Source organism: Empidonax traillii, unplaced genomic scaffold, assembly GCF_003031625.1.
Source record: "Empidonax traillii isolate 1590-97213 ecotype Southwest subspecies unplaced genomic scaffold, ASM303162v1 scaffold106:size2091409, whole genome shotgun sequence".
NCBI classification, from domain to species: domain Eukaryota; kingdom Metazoa; phylum Chordata; class Aves; order Passeriformes; family Tyrannidae; genus Empidonax; species Empidonax traillii.
The window spans coordinates 1,104,320-1,123,555 of NW_020955299.1; the positions used below are offsets into that span (position 1 = coordinate 1,104,320).

Sequence of the window (19,236 nt, forward strand, 5' to 3'; positions counted from 1 at the left end):
CGTGATACCTGTGTTTCGATGTTTTCAGCTCTGGGAAGCAGTTTGTTCGCTACATCAACATGCTGATAAATGACACAACTTTCTTGCTGGATGAGAGTCTGGAGTCCCTAAAACGTATCCATGAAGTGCAAGAGGAGATGAAGAATAAAGAGCAATGGGACCTTCTGCCCAGGGTGAACAGAGCTGTTTTTCAAAGTGCCCTTTACTTATTTTTAATTTTTTTTTTTTTTATACAAGACCATTAAACCCCACTTTTTAATAAGGGGCAGCACCAACGAGCTGCTGGTGAGGAGCAGTTCTCGATGCTTTTTCCTGCTGCCAGTGGTCACTCTGGATGCCACTCTGCAGAAACCCAGCATTCTTCCTGGTTATGTTGTGCCTGGCAAGGAGAGTGGTGTGGAGTGGAAATAGCATAAAGTTTCAAATTGCTGTGCACTTAATTCTTAAGTGGAGAAACCGAGACTTTAACCTTCCTGAAGGAGGTTTGGGAAGATGCTCGCCAGTTGAATTGACTTCAAGGAGTAGAAGCTTTTATTTTGTAAATGCATTGATCCTTGGTAGATTCAATGCAGACAATTATAGTCCTGTACCTCAGAGCCTGATTAAACAATAATTGTGTGTGCTGACCCACCAATGTCGGGGATTTCTATTTTAAGGATATTGATTTAAAAAAAAAACAAAACCACCCAAACAAAAAGTATAAAAAAGAAAAGCTATAAAATCTTGTTTGTTAAACATATTCTGGTTTGCTCTTCTGAAGCCTTTCTTCCTGCCTGTGCCTACCAGCAAGGTAAAGCCATTACTGTAGTTACCAGATCAGCTGGTTCATCATCTACAGATGGTTCCACTGGGGAGTGTTTATTATTTATGTGGTGCATAAATTAGAGAGAACCTCATTTGACTCTCAGATCCCAAGCTGGTTTTGAAGTTATTGGCGTTTGGATGGAAAGGAAGCATAACCCAGTTCTGCAGCTGCGAGGAGCAGTTAGAGAATGTAAACACACTCGGTAACCGTGGGGGCTTGTGATGCCGTTTGCTTTCATTCTCCAGAGCTGCAGAACTCGGGAAGGTTGGTGCAGACGCTGGGGTTGGGCAGTGAAAGGGAGCAGGTACCTCAGATCAGAGATGGCTCCCGTGTGTGTTTGAGCTGCTGTCTGCTCTCTTGCCTAGCCCCCTAACGTGGCTGTGGGGTGTGGGTGGGGTGCAGGAGGTGTAACCCCCGTGTGTTTGTTTGCAGGAGCAGCAGCAGGCGCGGCAGTCGCAGCTGGCGCAGGACGAGCGCGTGTCCCGCTCGTATCTTGCCCTGGCCACAGAAACTGTTGATATGTTCCATATCCTTACCAAGCAGGTCCAAAAGCCTTTTCTCAGACCTGTAAGTCCTTCTCAGGTTTAAGTTGGTTTCTTGCTTTTCTGACATCTCTGGATAATAACCTGGAAGTGTTTGGTAGCACTGGGGCTCCATCCTCCTCCCCTTTCTCCAGCTCATTAAAGCCTAATTGCTGTTGATGTTATTTGATGTGAGAGCATCTCCTGAGTCACTGGGATGGTGTGATCCTTCTAGGCAGAAGCTGTTTGCATGGCAATTTTTAATGGCAAACATGCATTAAGAGCAGACACTTCCTGCAAGCCTACCAAATGAAAGGCGGATTGGTTAATAATTCCTGATCTTGCTGTGTGTAAATCCAGTGGTAATCTTCACTATCACTACCTTCACACTTTGATCTCTGTGCCTTTGTAGGAGCTTGGACCACGACTGGCTGCTATGTTGAACTTTAACTTACAGCAACTGTGTGGCCCCAAGTGCCGTGACCTGAAAGTCGAAAACCCGGAGAAATACGGGTTTGAACCAAAGAAGCTGTTGGACCAACTGACCGACATTTACCTGCAGCTGGATTGTGCTCGCTTTGCTAAGGCAATTGCTGATGATCAGGTGGGCTGCAGAAGGATGAGGGGAAGGGCAAAAGCACTGTGGACAAAGAGGACTCTGCAGAGTTTCCTTGAAGTGTTTCATTTGCCAGCCACTCTGTCTTCTACCCCTGCAGTTTGTCGTCTTTCAGCAGATCATCTCTGCTCACCTTCTGTCTGCTCTTTGTAGATGAGTGTTCCCAGTGTTTTGCAAACTTATAAACATACATAAATATCTGTAGCACTTCACACACACAGAGGAGATTTCCTGAGTTGCTTATTAGCTACAGCCTGGATGTAAATTAGCAGAGGTACTTTGTCCCTTTGCAGATGGGAGGACTGAGGAGTATTGACGCTGGGACAAAGAGCCTCATTTAACACATCAAAGTTCATTCTCTAGATTAACAGGTTGCAAATTGTATCCTCTCTGATATCACTTTATTAAATGGCTGTGTAATAACCTGACAAAGCACAGCATGAATGAGACAATTAAGGACACCTTTGAACTCATGGTAGTATTAACAGTGAGATAAGATATCATCACCTCTGTGTCCTTGCAGAGCTGTCACAGCTGCTGAACTGCATCTGTCCATGCCTGTGTCTCACAAGACAAACTTTTCAAAATACAGAGGGGGAAAAATGTTCTCAGTGGCTCCTTGAACTCCACTGGAAGCTGGTTTACAGCACATGAGGCTGTCCTTGCATGTCTAGTGAAGCAGCAGTACTGGGGTAACTCACGGTCGTTTTCCTGTAATTATTTGAGTTCTGTTAATTGCAGATAATACCAGGAACACTTCTGAAACAGACCTGATGCATCTGCATGCGTATAACGAGCACAGAGTGCATTTTGGTGCTGTTTCACACGTGTGAGAGCGAGGATGTTGCCATCAGTCATCCCTGGCAGCCACAGCAAATGCACCCCCTGACACTGGGGCTCGAGAGAAAGAGGCCTGCGGGTGTGGGAACTGCAAAAAAGCTGCAGTAACAAAGTGGCCCTTCATAAAAAGGGAGTGGGGGGAAGTGCCCAGTATCTTGGAAACTGTCGGTGACAGGAAAGAAACACCAAGGAACTGTGTGGCTGGTTAATGGCTGCTGGTACTGGGGGAATGAAACAAAACAAACAAAAAGTTGCTTGATCATGGCGGTCTCTTTGAGACATGTCCCGTTTGCAAATGCCAGCAGGCTGGAGAGGGAACCTGCAAACGTTCCTGCAGCCCTGGGCACGCTGCCACAGCCCTGTTCTCTGCGCTGCAAAGGAGTTTGGGTGGGCACTGTGTGTCCTGAGCGCTGAACGGCAGCTCTTGGGGCCACGGAGTGTAGATGAAAGAAGTGAGGCTGCCTTGAACACTTCCAAAATCCCAAGGGAAGCAGAAATCCGGGAGACTCAGCGTGTTTTGTTTTGTCACGTAATTCAACCTTGCGCTGCAGTGTAAATAACGTTTTTTTATTTCAAGGTTTATGTCAAAACATGGCACTGTGAAGTTAAAAGAAAATGGTGTCTGTAGAACAGAAGCAGCTACAAAAGTCCTTCCCTAACTTGGTTTTCCACATGAAAGCAGTGCTTGCTTTGTGGGAACTACAGGACATGCAGTTGGTGTCTCTGGATATTCCCACTGCACCGGTTGGCAGTTCTCCAGCATTCGCTCCCTCTGAGCTGCCTCGCTATTTTTGCAACATCATGGGGTGGCTTTTCTGTTAGTTCTTGTTGGGATTAGGAGAAAGAATCACTTCTTTCCCAGTACTGCCTTGCACATTAACAGAGAAGTTAAGAAATTGAAAAAATAAATTCATTTTGTGCTGTATTTTCAGCCACGACTTGTGAGAACAATAATCCAGGCAGGAGAGTGGCAAGACAGATGTTTTGTCTAAGGAACAATCCTGGTAGTTATAGTCAGCCTCCCTGAGTGTCTTCCTCATTTTCTTTAGGTGATGTTGCCTTTTTTTGGTCCTGAACAGTCCTACAGGGGTGATGACTATTAAAAAAAAAATCCTAAGTCTACCCCAAAGCTGACCTTTTGGTGCTGGATGGAATGTTACTACATACTGCTTTTCACTCTGCTGTGAGCTTGAGGTTTCATTGATCCCTTCCCCTGCAGTTTTAGAAGTGCATTAAAATATCTTTAGCATTTTTATGGCAGCTAAGGATTCTATCCCTCAGCAAGGTTGTCTTTTTCTGCTTGGCTTGTAGAGGTCCTACAGTAAAGAGCTCTTTGAGGAGGTTATCTCCAAGATGAGAAAGGCTGGAATCAAGTCCACCATAGCAATAGAGAAATTCAAACTGCTGGCAGAGAAGGTGGAGGAAATTGTTGCCAAGAACGCCCGTGCAGAGATTGATTACAGCGATGCTCCGGATGAGTTCAGAGGCAAGTGGGCTTTGCTAAACAGTGACTGTCTAGAAGAGGGGTTTGCTTTGTTGCTTCAATTCTGTATGTTAATAGAAACTTAGGTATTATTTATGAAGCCTTGCATCCTGCTCTGTTTCAGCTAATTAGGTAAGTAAATACAGAGAACTCAGAGTCTCTTTGGTATTCCCTGGTGCTGTCCAGTCCTGGCCATACTTTGCTTACATGTACTTGAAAACAGTAAAAAAAACCCCACCCAAACCTGAAAATGGGGTGAAAATAGCTAATGAGGAAACACTTGTGCCCTCAGATCCGCTGATGGACACCCTGATGACCGATCCTGTGAGGTTGCCATCCGGAACTATCATGGACAGGTCGATCATCCTGAGGCACCTGCTGAACTCATCCACGGATCCTTTCAACCGTCAGACACTGACAGAAAACATGCTGGAACCAGGTACTGGGGCACAGCTCGGCTGGGGGCTGGGGGAAGCAGTTTGGGGGCAGGTCTGCACTTTCAGAGGACAGCGGTGAGGCCTCAGTAGAGGCAACAGTGCTTTCATCACAACCTGCACAGAAAAGTTCATTCCTTCTGCTTTCCCTTTTTCTGGGGGGTGGGGGGGGGGACGACACACCCTCCCTAACTACTGAGAAATGTTATGATACATAAATGAATCATTCATTGACCCGAAGCTGTGCAGAAACTGCACTGAGAGAGAAGAGAATAGTAGCAGATAGTCCTGATCAGGTCCCTAGAGAAGAAATCTCTGTTGGTCACGAGGAGCTTTCTTGTAGTCGTATTACTAAGTAATTTAATCACTCTTTTTCCTTTTTTTTTTTACCCTATCAGTGCCAGAACTTAAAGAGCAAATCCAAGCCTGGATGAGAGACAAGCAGAATGACCATTAAGAACTCCCTTGCAGTGCACACCAACACCAGTGGGCAGAGCAGGGCGTGGGCTGTTGTGGCAGGAGTGGAGCAGAAACCCTGGGAAGCTGTTCTGGGATTAGCAGGCCCACGGCACTGCCTTCAGTAGTGACCAGGAGCATGTGGAGGAGAAAAGCAGCTTAATTCTTGTACATATATTTAAGTGATAACGATGGTCAATAACGTGGAGGACAAGCTAGGAAGTTGCTTATGTTACAAAACTGTCCTTCAATATGTCACATTTTGGAGTTTTTACAGCTGAATTATTTTAGCAAAGACGAATGGATCAGGGCAGCATCCCTTCAACCTTGTTTTTTACCGCCAGATATCCGTTAATTTGATTGTGGTTAGAACCTTGGACATTTTGCTGCTAAAGTAACTTCTTCCTCTTTCCCTCCCTTCTTTCTGTTCTACCCATCAAACCTGCACTGCTGTCTCTTTCTTTTTTCCTCTTCTTTTTTTTTTTTTTTTTGTAATGCAAAAAAAAAAACAAACCCCAACAAACCCTGTGAAAATGCAAATCCCCCTGCCCTTACAAAAGAACATATTCTGTGCGATAACTGTGCCTGCAACAAAGCGTTCATCTTGGGATCGTATTTTTATATTACACGCATTTGCCTCTTTGGTTTTTAATTGGTGTCAGACACGAGGATAATTTCAAAAAGGCAAAAGACTTCACGCTTTTGGATTTTAATTTCCGTTCCTTGAAATGTCCCTTTCCTTTCCGTTGATCAAGACACTGGTATTTGGGAAAAGCCTCGAGATAGAAATATGTTAAAAACAGCTGCCAGGAATGAGATGCTTGGGAATACCAGGATTTCAGTGACTTTTAAACAAAAGAAATCCATTCTTTCAATGCTGCAGATATGATATATGCTAACTGACAGTTCTGAGCCATTCGAGCTTGTCCACAGAGAGCAGATACTTTTATCCTTGGAGGCTGCAGTTTGGGGCAGGGGTCATTTTTTTTATGTTGCTACCAATTTGTATCCATGGCTTGGCCTTACCAAAGCAGAAAGGGTGCAGGAAAATGTAGAATTACGTTTTTAAAAAAAAAAATGGAAAAAAAAAATACTCACAAACATTTTTGTATTACTGCCCCCTGCATATGATACTTGAATTTCCTTTTTAAAAAGGATTTGAAACCGCAGTGTTTTAAAATTAAGTCTGAAAAGAAAAAAAAAAAAAAGGTTGTTTTTTTCTTTTATTTTGTTTCTCGCCGTGTCTTCTGTTCAATTCCTGACTCTCTTGAACTACAATAAATGATACACACTCGCACACAACGGTCCCTGGGTCTTTCTTTGGAATTGGGTCAGGGAAAATATAAAAAAAAAAATACAAATGTTCAGGTTGGCTGATGTGGTTTAGGATTGGAGATAAGTCAGTAAATGATGTGGGAAATGTCTGAGCACACGGATACCAGCGATACTTTGAACTGGAGACTGTTCCCAGCAGGTGACACCGAACACCTCTTCACAGCCACGGGACAGCTGGTGACAGCTCCAGGGGGAGTTTGGGGCAGGTTATAAATAATCTGAGGTGTGCAATTAACTCTAAATTATTAAATGTGAAGATATAGTGTGTGGGGGGGTTGATTGTTTGTGGGGTTTTCTTCAGTGGTGCTTCCCCCTGCAGAGCGTGACCCTGTGTTTCCTTTCTCCAAGATGGGAGCAAGATTCCAAAGCTTGTGTGTGTGTGGGCTTCTGGAACAGAGGAGCTTGTTTGGTGGCTGGTTTTATAATTATAACCTTCACTCCTTCCACAAACTCAAATCCCCCTCTTTCCCCTCTTCAAAAGTCAGAGAACAAAGCCCTGTCTGCTTTTACCTGCAGGCTGTCAGTCAGCACCCAAACCCAGCACGGATCCTGGGATGGGTATGGGGAGCTCTGATCGCTGCTTTGGTGAAGAGGGAATTTCTACATAAAAAAAAATCCCTTATATATTTCACTGTCCCCTCTTTATTAAGGATTATTGAAAGAAATCTCTAGAAACATCCTGAAATATATCCTTTGTTTGATGGAGGACAACTGTCCACAGGGTGTATTTGTTTTTACTGGAGAATGAGAGAACTGCTATGCTTTCACATTATGGCTTTTTTCCTGCATGTTGAAATGAAATTAAACCCAGCTGGTTGCATCAGTGTAGCCTGTACAGGGCTGGAGGTCTGCTGCTCTCTTAAGAGAGTTCTTGATGTTTTACGTTTGAAGTGTAGTAACCAATGTCAAAGAGGTTTGGGAATGTAAATGTTTTACCAGGAATTCTGGATGGGCAGCTGTTTTCAATGCAAGTATAAAATGAAAGCTCTCTAATTTTATTTTTTTGGCAGGAGGAAATAGAAGTATTTACCTTTGGTGTGGGATGTTTGAAGCAAGAGAATGCCCTTCAGAATCTGAATTTATCTTTATTCTGCCATTGTGTCAGGCTCTGACCTGAGGAGTATAAATAGCAACGTGCATTACTGGAATGTTTTGTCTAATTATGGCACACATCTATCATTTGAAAATATGTCAATGCAGATATTGCACAAGGCACAAAGGCTTGAAATAAGTGGCCAAAACAATTTTATCTGGAGGACTGGTATCAAGTATTTCAAAGGTGTGAGCTCAGACAAGTGCTTTCCCAAATTCAGCTTTCATGGGCACAGTAATGGAATGTACTTAAACAGGAGCAGCTGGGAGGGCCATTCTATTGCTGTCCAGGCACAGAAGTGAACCAAACCCCTCTCTTTCAGTGGACTTTGGAGGAACTGAAAAGCAAAACTGACACTGGATTAAAAATAATTCTCCCACAAAAGCGTATCAGTTGTGTGACAATTCTTAGTTGAATTAATTTAGTGCTACCTGCAGTTTTTTGTGATTTTCCTTCCCCATTTCCCTTTCTCAATCCAACTGTAACCTCAGTGTGATACAGAGACTTTGTATTGATCACAGAAACTACCACTGGTGGGGTTACATTTGACACTGTATCTGCATAATACAAATATCTGAGCTGGCAATGGCTCATCCCAGCAATGGGCAAGGTATACAAATGTTGCAAAATGGGCTTTTCTAGGAGAATTTGAATATAAGATTGTATCACTGGTCTCTGCTGGTGCTCAAGCCCTAGACTAGAAAAATTCCCCGGGCAAGTGCTGATGTTACAGCAATACAATCCAGCCCAATTGATTCTATTATATCACAATTTATACTTATGTAATGGCACAATTTACATCTCTGTCAACTCTCCCCTGCTGGCAGCAAGGACAGCTAATGCTGTTTAATAGCAGGATGACAACCCTGCTGGCAGCCAGCAGCAGATTTACTCCACCAGCCCCCAGGAGAACTGCACTCCAGTGTATCTCTCTTTTCCTTATCACTTACCTTAAACCCCCCTCTCCCCTGTACTTACACAGGCTTCCCTGTCTCAGGTAGCACATCTTAGTGCTTTGAGTTACCAGCTCTATTTCTTTCTACTAACAAATGCAAGAAATTACTACTTACTTTTGTTTTTCTGGTATAAGAATGCTCAAGAACACTTTTCTTGGCCTGGGGGGCCTTCACTGTGTGACTTTTCTTGCAAAGGAGTATCTTAAATTCGAGATGTAAGCACACACATGCTTTCAGGGAATTGGATGTTTCTGCCCTTTCGGGGTTGTGTGGTGGTGTCAGACACATAAAAGGAGTAAGAACGGTCCTCTCCCTGTAAGCGAATTAACAAGAACTTTTTAAACAATGCAGTAGAATCCCACTGAAGTGCATTTTTCAGATAATTCTAAATTACCCAAGGATATCTGATTTTCAAAAACGATATTGAGAAGGCCCTTCTGATTAAACTGAGCTAAAATGCCAAATTCAATAATTGCACAGGCATTACAACCAGTTAGAGACACCTTTTAACTCTCTACTTGAATATTTAAGAGGCATTTTCCTCTGCTCCCCTCGTGGGGAGTGACCTCCCAGACCCCACACAGCACGTCCTGCCCTTTTTCTGGTTCCCCACGTGTAACTTGACTTTTCTCCGGCCGTTTCTGGCAGATTTCTCGAGCCCCTGTGATCAGATAACTGAATTAACGTCCTGGAGCCGTTCTGGGCGAGCCCTCCCCAAACTTGGGCATGGGACTGATGCAGGAGCTGCTGTTCCTAGGAGACACCACACAAACTTTGCTGAGGGAACATTAATCACAGGGTCTATTGCCATGGAGGGTTGCAGCACACACCCAGTATCTGAGCAGTTTGCAGGGCATTTGGAAACAGGTTTGGGGTTTTTTTTGTGGAGTTTTTGCCCCCCCACCCCTTTTTTTTTTTTTTTTTTTTTCAGGGAATATAGAGCTGACCTAATTCTGCATAGCCCCAGGTGGAAGTTAGCACAGTTACACCACACTCAAAACACTGTTAAATCATCTGTTCTCTCCGTAGGAAGTATTCTAAAGTTCAAATAATGGTATTTTCTAGGACATAAGAAAGCCACCTATTTTTGATTTGTTGGTTCTGTGGCAATATTTCCCTAAAATCCCCCGTTCAGCCATGGATTGTTTGGCTTTTCCATTTGTTGGCACAACTGCAGATGGGGCTGGCAAGGGGAAATAGTCACTTTTCACCAAACCAAGTATCAAACTCATTCTCCCAAAAAACTGAGACTTAAGGGACACAGTGAAGATTAACACAGCAAATAGCCAGGAGCCTGTGCACAAAAATAAACCTCGTTCTGAAACTACAAATCCCAGGTCCTGAATGTTCTCCACAGCTTAAATCCAATTTGTACGTGATGTTTTATGAAAAATATGTAATTAAGGTATTTCATGTAATCTTCAAAATGCTTAAATACTTAAGCATATTTCTAACAGGAGAAATTATCAAAGTGCTACTGGGATGGAAGAACTTCACAGCGAATAATTGTCACAAAAATAAAATGAGAATATGCATGAAGTTATTGAAAGTACGAGAGAACTGATACAGCACTACTGACTAAATGTAATCATTTACTTAAAAATCCACGATGAGCTCTACAAATACAATTTAGGCAGCTCAAAAAACCGTTTTGAAGGGGAGGGCGGGGGAATAATCAATCCCTCCCCTCAGAGCTACAAGGCTGAGGCCTAGTTTAGGGTTCCAGACCCCACTGAACCGCACTGGCTCCGGCAGCTGTGGAATTCGCCCCCTCAGACCCCGTGTTTCTGCAGCGCCCACCCACGTCGGGCCCTTGAGCCGGGGGCGCTCACATCGCACCGTCTCGCTGCTTTTTTCAGCCAGAAGCGCCCGTTTCTCCACACATGACGCCTTATCCCTGCTATTTTTAGCCAGAAGGGCCCGTTTCTCCCCGCACCTCTGGGAACGCCGCGCGTCCCCCTCACGCGCGCAGGGGCACAGCGCGGCGGGGCGGTGCTGCGGCCGTGTGTGGGGAGGGGGGAGCGGCGCGGAGGGATCCCCTCGGAGGGCGGTGCCGCTGCGGTCGGGCCGCGATTGAGGCGCGGCGCTGTCAGGCTGTGATTGACAGCGCTGGGGGCGGGCTCTCGCCGGTTCCTCGCCGCGCTATTGGTGGATTTCTAAGCGGTGGGCAGGGCGGCGGGCGGTGATTGGCGGAGCGGGAGGCGCTCCCCCCGCGGGGCGGGAGCGCAGCCCGCGGGCCCTCAGTGCGGGAGCGGCGCTGAGGCGAGCGCGGCGCCCGTTCCTCCCGGCGCGGCTTCGCTCTCCCTCCTCCCCTTTCTCCCCTCCCTCCTTCCCACCCTCGCCCTTCCCGCTCCCTTTCCCGGCGGCGGGGGGGGGGGTTCTCTCCCGGCCTCGGCGGAGGCGGCGATGGGGATGGCCGGGTTTTTGTCGCTGCGCTGCCGCGCCGGCTGCTGACCCCGCACCGCCCGCGCCTCCCGCGGACACCCCGCGCCAGGTGAGGGGGGCGCGGGGAACGGAGCGGGGCGGGGGTGGGCGATGCCGTAATGCGGAGGGGGAGGCGGCGGGGCCGCCGTACGCAGCTATGGGGCCCCGCGGAGGGATGGAGCGGGGGAAGGGATGGATAGGTGGATGAATAGATGGATGAATAGATGGATGGATGCGAGGCTGTCAGGGCAGCAGCGCAAGGGCGTGGGGCCCCGCTCGGCCTTGTCATCTGCCCGACGCATCTCCATCCCCCGGGACGCTTCCTTCTTTGCCTCCCTTCCCCTCCCTCCCTTCCCTTTTCCTCCTTCCCTTTCCTTCCTTTTCCCCCGGGCGGCCGCTCCCCGGCCTTTCCCTCGGCCCATCCCTCCCGCCGTGCCGCGTTCCGCCGTCCTTTTCCCCCCCGTTTCCAGCTGGGATGAGACGGAGGCGACAATGGCCGGTGCAGGGAGGGGGAGGCACGGCCCTTCCTGCAGCCGGAGATGCGGGAATGCGAAAGGCAGGGTGTCTTCCCGGCGGGTTTTCTGAGAGCGGCGGGGCCGGGGCCGGGGCCGGGCCGGGGCCGGGCCCGGCACAATTCCCGAGGCAGCCATGTTGGGATGATGAGCCGACAATCCCGGAGCGCGCTCGGGAGGCAGGAGAAGGGAGGGAGGGAGGGATGGAGGGATGTCAGGCCTGGCGGGTTTGGGGTCGTGGGCAGAACGCGGGTGTTCAGCTGAGGGGGGGAGAATTCACCAGAAGCTGTGATGGATTTACAGCGTGCACTAATGCGCTCGAACCAGATTTAAAAGGAGGTTTCTCCTCACTTCCAGCGCCGCCTTAGCTCGGTTCCTTCTGCTGTTGCTCACTGCGGTGTCGGTGTGTTGGTAAATAGCCATGTGTTCGTGCGATCGGGTTTCAGAGCATCGCCAAGTGCAGCGCAGTTTGGTCTGGCATCTTCACCTGGTCCAAAGATAGCAGAGCGTGGCGTGGGTTCAGCTGAGGGATCACGGTGTCATCGCTGAGCCTCAGAGCAGCACCTAAAATTGGCTTGGCTGGGGACCTCTTGTTCCTGAAGCTCTGCTGCCCTGAACAGCTGTTTTGCTAACTTTCCACATACTAATCCCTGGGCTTGCTTTATTTCTTTAGAGCTGTTGTAGCGATTAAGTTAAGCGGGTTTTTATTTAAAAGTTAGCACGTTCTCTGGGGGGCAAACCTTGTGCAAATATGACAAGGTGGCTGGTTATCTTAAATAAAAGTGATTCTTCTTCGTTTGTGATATCTAGTGGAATTTTTTGATTTTTATTTGAGTGTAGAGATACAGATTCTGAACATTGCAACAAGCTCAAAGTGGTTGCAAAAGCAAACTTCTGTGAACATGTAAATAATAATTTGACTCTAAATCCCTACTCAGCTTGTAACTTCACTTCAAAAAAAAAAAAAAAAAAAGCAATGTGTTTGTTTTTTGACATTGCATAAAAACTGATTTCAAATACACCCAAGGATCCAAGTCTTAATGTTTCTTCAAATATTTGTGTGAAAGTCCCAGTCTGGTTGAGCCTTTGAAGGGTGATTGATCAACATAATTAGGTTTGTCAGCTCGAATACCAGTCAACAGACAGGATATTCAAATGATTTGTTTAATATTAAAATCTCACTGTGTGATTTTCAGGGTGAATATCTTTTAATCATAGTTTAAAATAAGTGTGAAACCGGAGCGTAGGATTTGCTCTTGCGCCGGTGGAGCTCCCTGAACACCTCAAATATCATCTGCCACCTGTTTTGGAGCCAGTGGAGCGTCACGTCAAAGCCTTCCTTACGCAGGCAATTCCCTGCCTGGTTCCTGATTGGATCAGTACAGACAGAACATTCAGAGAGACACAGCTCCCAGCCTCTTTCCAAGACATTAGGGCAGTGATTCATTCCAGCAGGGATGGCAGCCTTCTAAAACCTGTAATGAACATTAAAAAAAAAAAAAAAAAAAAAAAAAAAAAAAAAAAAGCTGCCTTTTATGAATATTGTTCTTCTAAATCTGGCCCACAGACTGAATTGCATATTTTGGTTTGCTCTTTTTTTCGAGCTGTGTCTCCACTCTGTAGTCAGCGTTTTGTAGCAGGCAGTGATGCTGCTGGCAACTGAGAACCTCGACAAACCAGTTGCACTTTATTATCTGGGCTGCTCTGCAACTTGGGCTCGTTTTGCCTTATTTTATCAATCTGTAGGATGAGGGCAATGCTGCCTTTATAAAATATCACGACCAGTTAAAGTTGCTGATAAGTGGGGAAAAAACCCTCAACCCCCCCAACAGCTTAAATGTACGGCAAGCTTGGCAAAACATTGTGGGTTTGGTTAGTTTTCTTATTAATGAAAATGAAATCTTGCATAGTGAATTGGTCTTCATAACACCTGAAATCCATGTGCAGCTGCAAGTAGGCATATGAAAACTAGCAGAGTTCTAAATGAGATTTAAAATTACACCAATTTAGTTTTCCACCAGCACAAAAGTTAAGAGTTGGGAAGAGCTGGTAATTGCAGAAGTCTAACAGTTGAATTTTCGTGGTGCTGTGGGTGATTTTGTGACCTGTTCTGTGAGAATTTCTTCACAACCGTGTTTCAAACAAGGCTGTCATTTAGCTGGTGCATATGGAGGCTCTGGAGGTGTGATTTTCATGCTTTCTTATTGTGAAGATGATGTTCAGAGGTACTCGAGAACATGTATTTTAAAGCAGATGATTCTTTGATCCCACCCTCTGTTAGCCAGTTTCCTAGATGCACTAGTTATCTGCAGAAATTAATGCAGTGTTCTGAGGGGCATTTCTATAAAAACATCAGAAAAAAGTCTTTGTGGGACTCTGCATGAAGAAGGGGAAACAATCCCTGCATTTCATAAACAATATTATAAGAACACGTTGGTCAAAGTGAATGATGTCACCGTGAACTTGATAAAAAAAAGGACATTTTGCACTGGATTTTTGGAGTTGTGTTTCGGAAGCAGGATGCTGAGTATCATTCCTGTATCCAGGGTCGATTGGATGATGGCTCTGGGCTGTGTTAGGATTAGCCCTGGCACTTGGCGTGGGGTGAGGGCACAGGTACTTAGGCAAGGGTCCTGTTAGGGAGGGGGGGTGAAAATGCACCCAGGGAGTGCTCAGGAGGAAAGTTTAGAATGGATTTGATACTTTGTTATACACAAAAGGAACCTCTGAGCGAAGGGAATGGAGCAGTGCTCCAAAACGACCTGGAGTCTTGGAACACCACGGGAATTCGTTCCCATCACTTCTCTGCTCTGTTCTACATTTGGGTTTTTTAGTGAAACTTCTTAAAATTCCATCCCAACCCAAAGCTGACAGCATGTCTGCCTCATTAATCATTGCTCTCCCAGTTTGCTGCACCACTGCCATTGAGATTCACTTGGCTTGTTCCTAAAGACATTCTTCGAGTCTGGTGAGATCCCTCAGGTAGCTGCTGAAATAAGGAATGCTTTAAATTACTCCTCCTTGCCGGAGCAATTTAATTTCTCCCTTCCCCATGTGATGGCATTAATGAAGTAATGCAGTTTTATTAAAAACTTCTTGTCCTATGTGAAGATGTGCCATAACTTGAATCGAGCACTTAATGGGTATTTTTACCAGCTGTAGAACTCTCTTCTGATGGAAGAGGCTGGTTGAGAGAAAATACAACCAAATCAGGTTTTATTAACCCTGTGTTTGAATGGTTCTCAGCCTTGAAGTTTGGACAGTGGGTCTCAGGGGTAGTTTCCTGCCAACCAAAGTGCTCCATCATTTGGATGTGGTAGGATTAGAACGAGGATTTTGATGATGAAGATGAATTTAATGGTGGACATTTGCCTGCAGATGGATAGTAATATTTACCCCTAAGGCAACAGTTCTTGATTCCTCTTCTTCCTTACAGCGTGTCCTTTAATCAGTAGATAGCCAAGTAGTTGTTGAGTTGTTACTTCCTTTGAGAAGAGAACTTTCCCAGGACTGCAAAGGGTTCTTTAGGGGTCCACCCTTTTCTCTTGAGGCATGTGCACTGAAAATCAGTGTGATCCAGCCCACGAGCCTGCTGTCACTTTTGATATTGTTGTAATGCACTGGGCAGCCAGGGAACCTGGTATGGGGTTTATGGTCCCTGCCCCTGCTGAAATCCAAGGAGCTGTGTCTTTACTGCTAAAATTATCTGGGTTAGGTTAAGCTTCACATATGTTGCAACCGTATTTATTTGGGTATTGGCATCCCTGCTTTCTGGGAAGAAAACCGAGTATTGAAAACAAATATTTGTACACTTGAACAGAACTGCCTCAGGTGGCAGAAACTTTTGACTGGGGGGACAGTGAGCAGGTGCTGATGGTTGTGTGTCCAGTTCTGGCTTTGAAGTGACACTTTTTTTTTTTTTGGGGGGGGGGGGCCCAGGGAGTGCGATCGCACAGTGGAAATTGAAGTTATCAAGTAAGTTAAAACTTTTCTACTGTCAATAACTACATGACGTTTTTCTCTCTAGGAAACACCAACAGGAAGGATAATTTGAAAGGCTGTTGGTCACTTCCAACCCCTTGAGTGCACCCCAAGCAGCCAGGATGTCGGGGGCTTCGGTGAAGGTGGCTGTGCGGGTGCGGCCCTTCAACTCCCGGGAAACCAGCAAGGAGTCCAAATGTATCATCCAGATGCAAGGCAATTCAACCAGTAAGTTTATTTTAATCTGCTTAAGGGAGTCTTTCTTTCTCCCCACCCTTCCTGCTTAATGCTTTTCTTTCTGTCAGGCTGAGTGCTGTGTGCATTGTGTCATATGAATTCGTCTGTTGAGGATTCTGCTTTTCTGAGGTGGTTGTTACAAAATGGATTGTCTCTGAATTGGACTAGAAAGTCTAAATCATGAATGTCTTGATTTTGATGCTGTTATTTGTGGTGTTTGCTTGTGGTGAGCTGGAAATTCTACAGAAATGTTGGAATACCAAAGCGAAACCCTTTTTGTTGGCTTCAGTATGTGGGAATATCATGTGGTCTGACAGATACAGGGGTACAGTGCAGAGCACCACAGGATAATTGTGCTGTGAGTCCTGCTTGGGTCTGGTGCTTTGGTTCTTGGTGTGCTAATCTGCAGTCTGTGCCTTTGGCTGTGAACATAATTTGGGTGAGAAAGCTGAGGGGAAAAAGGATATCAAGTTTTATGCTCTGCAGAGTAGGTGTCTAAATGACAGCAAAATAACAGACTGCAGAAACTCATCTTCTTGCCTGACCAATTACAAGTGTTAGGCTTCTTAAATAATTACTGTGGGTCTCATTTGGAGGGGAAGACTATTCTGTGGGAACTGAACACGGGCACGCCTGTTTGGCTGTTTGGTTGGTTGTATTTACGTAGCTGAGCTCAGGGCAGTGTTGACAGCACTCCCTGTTCCTCATGTGCAGCCCAACAGCTCTGCCCCTACCCTGCTGCTCTTGGGGGAGTTTGTCACTGTTGGGCAATCAGGTAGAGTCATCTTGTCTGCAGCTGTAGGAAGCAGCACTCCCCAAGAGCACTGAGTTATTTTGCTGTCTGATTGCTGGAGTATTTACTCCTGGGAACACAAAGGAGGTTTCAGCCAGGCCTCTCCCTTTTTTTGTTTTTTTTTTTTAAGCCAAGGTGGTACATCAGCTTCTGCCATGGAATTTTAAGTCCTGGTTGTAGTCACTTAAATTACATGCAGTGTTTCATATGGTTTCATTGGAAAACAGGTGTCATACAGAAGAGAGCTCGTTTTTTAGTGCAGTGAACTCTTATCCTTGGACCTTATGTGAGATACTACCTGAAGAAACTTTTTTTGGGTTGAATTTCAAGAGCTTCACTTTAAAATAGGGGTGGGAGGGGGACGTTTGAAGTCGCCTCGTGTGGAACAGGTGCTTGTATCCCATGGTTGGATCCCAGTGTAGAACAGAAGTGCAGACTCCATCAGAGGCCACTTGTTATGGAAATGCCACCCAGCTCTGGGCTCCAGCAGCACTACTGGGTGCTCTGTGAGAGCTTCTCTTGCTGCAATCAGCACAGCAATCATTTCAGGTGCTTGAGGTGTTTGAATTCCAGGAGCCTGTGGAAACACCTCCTTTGTGGTGGAACAACAAGGGTGACAAGTCAACCTCTGGCAATTTGTTTGTCTGAGTTTGAGCTGTGGTGTAAACCAAAGACACTGGTTGTGCCTCTGAATCCTTGAGCTGCATTGCAGCGACACATTTCCAGGGAAATGCATCAGCTTTCCAAAGGAGAAAAGTGCTACCTGATTTACCCAGCTGGCAGTTTCTTTACAGTTTTGGAACTGTTTTGTGCTCTGGAAATGTTCTGATGTGCAGCCTTCTATTTGAGCCCCGTGGCTCTGACACGAGCTGGGGGATGTGACAGATGGTCAGGGTTAAGTCATTGAGGCCATTCCAGGCTGTGGGAAAGGAATCACCAATTGCACTAGTTACACCTTGTTCCAGTCTATGGGGTGTTTTTTTACCTGTATTTCCCTCTTAGAGGAGAAGCACAAGAAAGCAAGAGACAGAGGAGTGGTTTGAACACAGGAGGATTGTATAATAAAGGATATGAGTAAGGCATTGTTTGGTGAGGAAAAAAAAACAAAACAAACCTGAGCAGAAATCTTAGCTTCAAAGAATCTTCCCAGCAAAGTTGTCTGACACACTTAACTTTAAGCTGAAATTCTTCTGGGAAGCTTTTAGGCTACGTGTAAGATTTGGGGGCATAAAGTGCTGTTGCTATTTCTGCCAAAAATTCTTTCATTTTCACAGTCCTCAGTTTTTTGCAACCTCACAGTTGTGTTATTGGACTCCCCAGTATTGAGGTCTGAACTTGTTGACCAAGAGCTGAGCACGTAAAGGGACATTAGTGTATCTGAGAGTCATCTCTGATTCAGCAATTTCAAAATTAAGGGAATTCAGTAGTAATTGTAGCCTGGGTTCCTGCCTCGCACCTTCAGATGTATTAACAAAATGATGGAGGCTTGGATATCTTGCCCCTGAAAAGGTTATTTTGTCGTTTGGGCACTAATCACATGTACAGGAGGCAAATCTGAGAGGCTGGTGATTTGCTGAGTAGTGACTATTTTGAGCCTGGAGACAGTCAGAGTTCCCTTATCTTGGAATTAAAGCCTAATGGACTGTTGTGATAGGGGATTGATGAGACAGTGTGAACTCTGATAGCTAAGAAGGGATTTGGGCTGTTACTTCGACTTTAATTCTGTGTCTATCGACTGGCCAAGCTATTCTACAAATCCTCTGTGGGTCCTGAGTTTAAACTTTGCCCAAGTCTGAGTTTTGTAAATGTGTTGGCAGAGACTGAAGCATTAAAGTGAGGCAAAGTGCTCAGGCTTTTGTTCAGGAAACAGTACAAAGCTCAGATAATGAAATGTATCCCAGGTGTTCTCTATTTACACATCATTTTTAATGGCTGTATAAAAAAGGAATGTTTTTTGACATCTATAATAACAAAAGTACGTTCTTGAAGTCGGAATGCCACGGGGGTTGCGCTGCTTTTGTTGGGCAGGTTTTGTGTGAGTTGGGGCTGTTTACAGCTTTTGGGCCTGCCTGTCATTCACGGGGTTCTTGCCAGCAAAGCAAAACATCCTCCTGGCTTAGGAAGCTTTCACTCAGTTTTTACACAGTTTAACTTTGCCTTAGAAGCAAAAGATCGGGATTTTGTTGTGGGCTCCTGCAGAATTTACTTGTTGTCCTCTCTGGTAGGAGATCAAGGCCTTTAATCAACATCTCCATCTTTATCATTTCTCAGTGTTTAAAAATGACGGTGGAGCTGAATACAGTCCTACAGATGTGTTGATCTCAGAAACAGAGAGTTCTTACAAAGGTCTTTAACCCAAAATGTTTGAGGACACTGACTGGGAGTAACTGGGACTTCTCTTGTTCTGCTGGAAGGAGGCAAAACACGGGAATTTTGAAACCAGTACTTGAAACATACACTGACAAAAGTAATGTGGTTTTATTTCCCTTTATGGTTGCTAGGGCACTGATGTGTGAGGCAGCACCTTTTACCTCCAGGATTGTCAGTTTTTCTGTCTCCAAATCCGTGTTGCAAAGCCGAGGTTGTGCAGCCCAGCTAGAGTCACATGTGCTGACTGCACCGAGGGGCTGGAATTTGGCAGGAGGCCTGTGCTGCTCAGATCATATCGAATTGCAGATGGCATCCACTGGAATGAGACTGCCAGGAGTTCTTCAGTGCACATGGGAGAGGTGGGGGTGGGAGAGGAGAAG

At 45.6% G+C, this 19,236-nt stretch overlaps 2 protein-coding genes across 12 annotated transcripts in view; both read left to right on the forward strand.

Moving 5' to 3' along the window:
- The window catches only part of UBE4B (ubiquitination factor E4B), a 35,942-nt gene extending 29,490 nt beyond the window's left edge, over positions 1-6,452 (forward strand). For all 3 annotated transcript variants that reach the window (XM_027882507.1, XM_027882508.1, XM_027882509.1), the window contains 6 exons: positions 29-173; positions 1,238-1,372; positions 1,739-1,930; positions 4,094-4,268; positions 4,558-4,704; positions 5,098-6,452. In XM_027882507.1, the coding sequence (XP_027738308.1) occupies positions 29-173; positions 1,238-1,372; positions 1,739-1,930; positions 4,094-4,268; positions 4,558-4,704; positions 5,098-5,156 (853 nt within the window). In that variant the 3' untranslated portion in view covers positions 5,157-6,452. The remainder of the gene's footprint in view (positions 1-28; positions 174-1,237; positions 1,373-1,738; positions 1,931-4,093; positions 4,269-4,557; positions 4,705-5,097) is intronic.
- A 4,348-nt stretch (positions 6,453-10,800) lies between these two features.
- KIF1B (kinesin family member 1B) overlaps positions 10,801-19,236 on the forward strand; it is a 77,104-nt gene continuing 68,668 nt past the window's right edge. For 5 of the 9 annotated variants that reach the window (XM_027882497.1, XM_027882499.1, XM_027882500.1 and 2 more), the window contains exons 1-2: positions 10,801-11,033; positions 15,503-15,684. In XM_027882497.1, coding sequence (XP_027738298.1) covers positions 15,579-15,684 — 106 coding nt within the window. In that variant the 5' untranslated portion in view covers positions 10,801-11,033; positions 15,503-15,578. The remainder of the gene's footprint in view (positions 11,034-15,502; positions 15,685-19,236) is intronic. The other 4 variants (XM_027882502.1, XM_027882503.1, XM_027882505.1 and 1 more) reach the window with 2 other exon arrangements.